Source organism: Alligator sinensis, unplaced genomic scaffold (assembly GCF_000455745.1).
Source record: "Alligator sinensis unplaced genomic scaffold, ASM45574v1 scaffold264_1, whole genome shotgun sequence".
Classification (NCBI taxonomy): domain Eukaryota; kingdom Metazoa; phylum Chordata; order Crocodylia; family Alligatoridae; genus Alligator; species Alligator sinensis.
Window position 1 is genome coordinate 485,740 of NW_005841831.1, and position 7,500 is coordinate 493,239.

At 45.0% G+C, this 7,500-nt stretch overlaps 1 protein-coding gene across 6 annotated transcripts in view; it reads right to left on the reverse strand.

Moving 5' to 3' along the window:
- The window catches only part of MAPK8 (mitogen-activated protein kinase 8), a 126,531-nt gene that overhangs the window by 53,491 nt on the left and 65,540 nt on the right, over positions 1-7,500 (reverse strand). For all 6 annotated transcript variants that reach the window (XM_006014762.3, XM_006014764.3, XM_006014763.3 and 3 more), the window contains one exon: positions 611-778. In XM_006014762.3, the coding sequence (XP_006014824.1) occupies positions 611-732 (122 nt within the window). In that variant the 5' untranslated portion in view covers positions 733-778. The remainder of the gene's footprint in view (positions 1-610; positions 779-7,500) is intronic.

Sequence of the window (7,500 nt, forward strand, 5' to 3'; positions counted from 1 at the left end):
CCCAGATTCAGGAGGCACCAGTCTCTCATACCCCTTTCACCCCTTTGCCTCAGGCCCGGGGCCAGGGTCCAGCCATGACCCTGCTCTCACTGCTTGACCCTTTGGTGCCAGCCAGGGGCTGAGGTCTGGCCATGCTCCCCCTTCACTGGAAAAGCTGGCAAAGGCTGCTTACCCCTCCCCCTCCAGGCACACCCCAGCTGGGGACTATGCAGGCCAAGGTTGGGGTTTCACCCCCTCCCCAATCACACAGCATCTGCTGCTCCCTGGCCACACCCTCCACTCAACTCAACTTCCCCCCAGCCTGCTGGCCACTGCAGAAAGGAAGGGAGGCTCACCCTAGTGCCCTCCAGCTTCTAGTCTGAGCCACTGCAGGCATGTGGCTGCATTTCTGGAATCAAAAATGAATGTCATTTCACTTGCTTCTCATTTCAGTCTACACAGTTTAGACTAAACTGCAAAGATTCAATCGATTCAGGCCCGGGCTTTTTGAATGTCTGTACTTAGCCATATTGATCAATCCCCAGCCCACAGACTACCCAACGCCTTTCAGTAGCATGTGATACTATGATGTGAACTATCATACTTCTAATTTTGTTTAAAGGAATCTTACCACACTATTCCTTGTGCTCCTGATCCTATAGGCTTTAAATTCTGATATCGTTTCAGTACAGTGAAGGTAGAATCTCCAATTTCTACACTGTAGAAATTGTTGTCACGCTTGCTTCTGCTCATGATGTCCAGTTAGATATATAGCTTCATCCAAAATTCAAATCACAACCTATAAAAAAAAAGAAGATAATGGTTTGAAAACCAAAACTTGTTAATTACAAGTACCGGATAAAAAGAAAAAAGAAATCCTTAGCAGAAGATTTCTACTCTTTACTCAACTTTTGCCAGCTCTAGGGAGGACATCTCCACAATAAACATTTTTAGAGTCGAAGATATTCAAGGTACAAAAATGGTCTCTGTACATCAATCCAAGACCTAGAACAAAGGAGCCCTTTCAAGATTGGGATCCCGTTAAGGACTACTAGTTGTAGCTAAAAACAAGATCTTGCCTAACAGAAGCTTACCACAGAGACATATGAACAAACCTGAACCTATGTGAGATGGAGGAGTAAAAAATTAATGGGATGTACAGAGGGAGGAAAAAGATGCATCTGTCTTTCTAAATTAGCATAATTTTCAAAGCCCTGGACATATCATTCCTACCATGAGAAGCACATTCCATAAAAAACAAAACAAACCTAAAGCTGCACAGCTAACCACTCTATAAAGTCAGAAACATCAGCCTTTTGGTTATATTACACAACTTTAACGCAGCATATGGATCACCAAAATTTTCACAATTATATATATATTTTCCCCCCATTGGAACATTTCTAAAAATGCAGAAAAGCATTAAAGCATTTGAGAAATGACATATGAGACTATTATAGACTCTATCTTAACACATATACACAAGGGGGAAGAAGTAGTTTCATATATGGCCTTAATATGGCATTTTTTGGTGAAGTATCAACTGTAGATCCCTAATGTTCTCTTCATGTAGATTTCCTAGAGATAAAGCAAGTAGTTTTTAAAGTACATGATGTACAAGACTTTTACAGAAATATTTTACCTATACTAGCAACGAAATGCATTTCGTTTTAATGCATAAATAATTACAGAAAGTGTTGGCTAAATTAAACTGCTTAACTGATGACAGGGTTCTTAGCTCTTATGCAGCATTTTGTTGTGCATTTTTTTTATTTTAAAACAACTTTAGAAATGTGGAGAATGCAAATCGGAAATCAGTCTTTATGCTTAGGTTACTTGGTTAGCAGTCATGTATTTGGAGTGGTCCACACAAATAAGTGTCTAAAATTAGAATTCTTCAAGAATCTAAAAGCTCAGCAAAATTTAGATTCTCAACCAGCTGATCTGCATTCAATTCAGCCACACAGATGCAATAAAGCAAAGGGAACTAAAATATACCAAAACGTGTTTTTAAATTATTTAACACATTACATAAGCTAAAATAAACTGCTTTAATTGCCACCATATGTCTGAAAAGAAAGGTTTATTAAATGGCTTCCCTTTTCAGACTGTCAGAAATGTCACAGTGAACACAGCTATACTGCTTCCAGTTGCAGAGCTAGCATGTGCAGACCTAGCTTGGTATGTGTCTGCCAAGTGCCTGGCAAGTGGGTCATAAGATATGTAGGCTGTGGGGCTCTGTGTGGGGTTGGGAGAAGGTGGAATGTGCAGAGAACTGTGCACAGGGCTTTGCAAAAAGTGGGTTGCTGGACTGTATATAGGAGTGGAAGAGCAGTGGAGGAAGGTAGTATGGTTTAGGTGCACGGTGATGAAAACAGGTGAGAGGGACTGGTGGCAGAGTTTGTACAAGGCAGCAGCTGCTGGGTCTTGGGATAGGAAAAGAGCACAACATCGCCTATTACAGAGGTGTTCAACCCCCGTGTCAAGGGTGTTCAATCCCCAGTGCAGTGTCATCCAGGCCATGAGGCTCCTCACAGGTCCAAATATTCATCAGCAGGGGACCAGTGGCACTGCTACCCTGCTGCCAAACTTCCAGATGTGTGGGGAGCCCCTGGCCCTGCATGCTAAATCAGGTGCACAGGGTCTGATCCTAGAATATGGAGCTGGGTGGCAGAGGCAGCAGGCCTCAGGCCTGATCACAGCATGCAGGGCTCAAGGGCCCGATCCAAATACACAACGCTGGGCAAGGGTGATGCCGAGCCCAAGGGCCTGATCCTGGCACAAGGGGACCAGCTGAAACTAGACAGAACCCTATCCAGGTGTGCAGGGCTGGGTGGAGGCAACATGGGACCTGATCCTGTCTCACAGGACTAAATCTGGCCCTTAGACCAACTCCACACCACTCATTTGGCCCACAGGGCCAGAAGCTGGAGCACCACTGGCCTAGTAAGCCCTGGGCTAGGAGAAAGTAATGGGTCTCAATGCTGCCTCATGGCATGCTATCAGGGAAGTGAATGGAACCTGTTAACCTGCAGTGCGATGCTGTGGCTAGTAAAGCGACCAAAACGCTGGCTTGCATCCATAGATGCTTCTCAAGCAAATCCCAGGACATCATTCTCCCCTTGTACTCGGCCTTGGTGAGGCCGCAGCTGGAGTACTGCGTCCAGTTTTGGGCTCCACAATTCAAAAAGGATGTGGAGAAGCTTGAGAGAGTGCAGAGAAGAGCCACGCGCATGATCAGAGGTCAGGGAAGCAGACCCTACGATGACAGGCTGAGAGCCCTGGGGCTCTTTAGCCTGGAAAAGCGCAGGCTCAGGGGTGATCTGATGGCCACCTATAAGTTTATCAGGGGTGACCACCAGTATCTGAGGGAACGTTTGTTCACCAGAGCGCCCCAAGGGATGACGACTAGGTCGAATGGTCATAAACTACTACAAGACCGTTTCAGGCTGGACATAAGGAAGAATTTCTTTACTGTCCGAGCCCCCAAGGTCTCGAACAGCCTGCCACCGGAGGTGGTTCAAGCGCCTACATTGAACACCTTCAAGAGCAAACTGGATGCTCATCTTGCTGGGATCCTATGAACCCAGCTGACTTCCTGCCCTTTGGGCAGGGGGCTGGACTCGATGATCTTCCGAGGTCCCTTCCAGCCCTAATGTCTATGAAATCCATGAACTTTAACCCTGAATGGAGCCAGCCCCTGTGGTTGCACTTCAAGGCCAGCCTGGATCTATGTAAACCCTGAGTAAACTGGGCCCAAGAAGGTGGACAGCCTTGTTGTAAACCAAGGATGAGGCCAAAATGCACACAGTTACTTCCTCTAGCTCTGTAGCACATAGCTCAACCCCCACCCCCCCTCCCCCCTCAGTTATCCTTGGGGTCCTCTTCTCCTTTATCCTTTATTCAGAGATGACCTCACATGTTTCTGTGGCCTCAGTCACCAGCTGTATGACAACTCTTCCCACAGCTCCCACCTTCTTCAGCTGTCAAGACAAGTTATCTTGCATATACGAACAACTCAGCCTGGTGAATGATCAACTCTGTTCTCAATCTTCTCACTGTTGTTCCCACTGTCCTACCACTCTGATTAGACTCTAGTTTTCCTCCAGTACCTTCAGGTAACCATGAATTTTGTTGCTTGTTCCTTTACAGCAACTTCTCTAAAATCCATCCCTTCTTCATTGCTCACTCATCTCCACTTCTGCAGCAGCAATAACTTTATCTCTAGATTGTGCTCAACAATTCACTGCCCTCAATCATATGCGAAATGCTATTTTTCAAGTCATCTTTCTCTCCCCCTGCTTGTAAAAGACATAAGCAACACTGCTGTTAGAGTTCTTTCTACTTCTGTATTGTGTTCAGGCTTCTGATACTAACTTTCAAAACTCTGAGAAATAACGTTCCTGCTTTCATCTCTTTTGTCATGTTATCCTATGCCTTTAATGTGCAGGGCAAAGAAAACAATTTAGCTGCTTCCTTTGTATCCTTGGATCAGCCTAAGGAAGAGATACCAGTGATGCTGCGCCAGTGTCAACTCACGTGGACACTGACTAAATTGTGATTTACATGAGCCAAGCTCATCTTCACTCTGAGCAAGGCTGTAATTATGTCATTATCTAGCTAGGTGGGCTGGATGAAATCTCTTCACAGGATGGAGCCAGCCTGCAGGTCATCGATTACTGACCCCTGAACTATGCTATGCATTTCAGTATGTTTATGCAAAATCCTAAAATGACAGTATAAAGGCCTCTAGTTAAAAAGTATGTGTTTTATTACACGAAGAGAACCCACGAATAGCTAACAAGACAGCAAAGTTGCCAAAGAAAGGATAGCCTGATTTGTGGAACATCAAGACCATTAAAAAGGGGAGGGTGTCATTAACACCTGTGAAGTGCAGAGTGATTAGTAGGAATCAGATAGATCCTAATGAGCCATTAGGTCAACTGACTCCCTCAGGGCTGCCTGAATAGAAATGTCACTGCTGCTGCCAGGCAGTTGGCTTTAAACTTTAGGTGGAGCAGGAAGCAAGTGGGGCATGACTGTACCAATGCACCTTCCTGGATCTGTCCCTGCAGGACTCTGCCCTTCCTTCCATGGAGCTACTCAGGAGAAAAGAAGCAAAAGAGGAGAACAATTAGAAGTGGTGTTTACAGAGTTGGGCTTTCCACATAGGCACAAGCCTCACGCTCAAACACATGGATTAAACCACACATGAGCAGGTAAGATAAATGAAAGGCTTAGCAGCCAAATACTGTCTGCATGGGCTGGTTAGCTCACAGGAACAAAAAAGTAGCTATTAAGCCTGATTTAGTTCAAGCAGATGTTAGTTCAATTCCAACCTTGACAAAAATGAGGAGGAAAAAAAAGCCAGGCACTTAAAGCAACAACCCATGAAATGTGCTTTTTTTTTTCCTTAGACCCCTGATACACAATACATTTATTGTGCAATTAACTGATTAACTGCACAATGAATTTAGACATGATACACATACAGAATAACTATTTTAGAATTTAAAAATGGCCAACCAGCCACAAAAACATTGCTTGAGATGTGTACAATATTTGTGTAGCTGGTTTCTATCAAGCTTTAATTCAAACACGTTATATATATATATATCACACGTTGGGTGCCAGGTCTTTGCTAGGCCCCCTGGCATCCCAAGATGTACTGTTCCCTCCCTCACTTCATCAGCTATCTATCTACCTACTGATTCTGACAACAAACTGGTTGTCATACCCTGCCCAGATGCCACGAACGGGCCATCAGGGAAGCAGGTTTCAAGGTTCCCTGGGGAGACCTGAGGGGCTCCCCCTGCCAGGAACCTGGCAACCCTTGAACCCAGCAGCCTTTCTTCCCTTGTGCTGCAGACTCCATTGGGTGAGGCACTTTAAAGGGCTGAGTTGTGAGGAGCCAGGCTAAACATGTGTTTTTTAGAAATCCTAGGGTGTGAGGAGACCCTGGGATGGGGGACAGGTCCACAGGTCCCAGAGTTCTGGGATTTCTAAAAAATATGCATTCAGGTGGATAGTTCTAGGGCTGCCCCAAGGCTGATTAATAATCAACAGATTGTTGGACTCAGCGCTAAGCCAGATCTCCCCCAGCTGCTTGGGACCAGCTGATCTCCCCCAGCTGCTTGGCTTGACAACCAGACTAGATCTGATTACTGGATACAGCCGCAGACAGCTGGGGGCCTTGAACTGGCCCTGGGACTGGTCAGGTCCAACAATTAGCTGATTTTCAGAACTGGCCCTGAGTACCCCGGCACTTGGAACCTACTGGGGGCTGGGGAGCAGACCTAGATCTGGGACAGAGCTCCTCTACCTGATATGCAGAATCCAGCTAGGGTAGCTCTGCAGTGATGCTACTGGGATTAGAGGACTTCTATAACTCATCCCAAAAATCATGTCTCCTGTCATGCATGTCTGGCATGGCAGGATGTGCAGTGTTTGGGACCAGACATATAATCCCTTTGATCCCAATTGCACCATTGTTTTAATATCTGCCAGATGCCTTAGGGAAATGTATTTTGGGTGCAACAGAAAATTCAAAAGGTGCTTATTTTCAAGAGTATTAAACACAAGTGCTTGCATAAAGGCAACAGGAGAAAGCTTAAGGGGAGGGGGCATATAATAGGTTTAGGGCTGTGACTAAAGAGACAGGCAGAGGAAGGGGAAGGAACACTGGGGCTGTCTGTCAGGCCCACATTCTCATCTCCCATGTGTGTAGTGGGTACCATAGAGCATCTTCTCTGTATCAGTCCCTCTCCAGCCATCCTCATATAAGCTGCAACTGGAGACAAGCTTCATCTCTAAGTATATCTAAATCCCTCTTCCTGCCTCCACAACAAACCCAGGAGCCAGGTTTCTCTTCCTGTTCCCTTCATAAATAGGGACCTACCTAAATTGTGGTGAAGCAGCGGGATTTTTGCAGGCCACTCACGGTGCATGGAACCAATGTCACAGTGTTTTTGTGGTGAGCCGCCCCCCCGCCCCCTATTGGCTAAGAGGTCCTGCCAACCCTGCCCCTTGCTGCTCATTGGCTCAAGAAGCAAAAACCTCAGCATAATTAAATAGCAAAGTCCACAGAAATATCAAATAAATTACTGTATTATTATAAATCTATTAAATTGAAATATATTATGAATATAAATATATATACAATATCAATCATAACTACTATCATAATTTATTCTTAGTGTTCTACAAAAAATGTCATAATACTAAATAATGATAACCTTGACAGAAACAATTCACATTAGTTGTTGAACCCGCTATGCAGCATCCACCAGCAGTTGTAACTGACATCCTCTGTCCCTGCGGTGTGAACAACTTGTCCATATACTGCGATTGCACATTCTGCATCCACTAAATTGGTTGAAATACTAAGGCAGAGTTTTGCCAAGCTGTAGAGATGTGGAAACTGATCAGAAACAGACTCTCAAATACAGTCACAGTCAAAGGCATCCAGCACTCTTTGACAAAGTTCATGTACACAGCACATTCCTTGTCACGTTTTTTCTG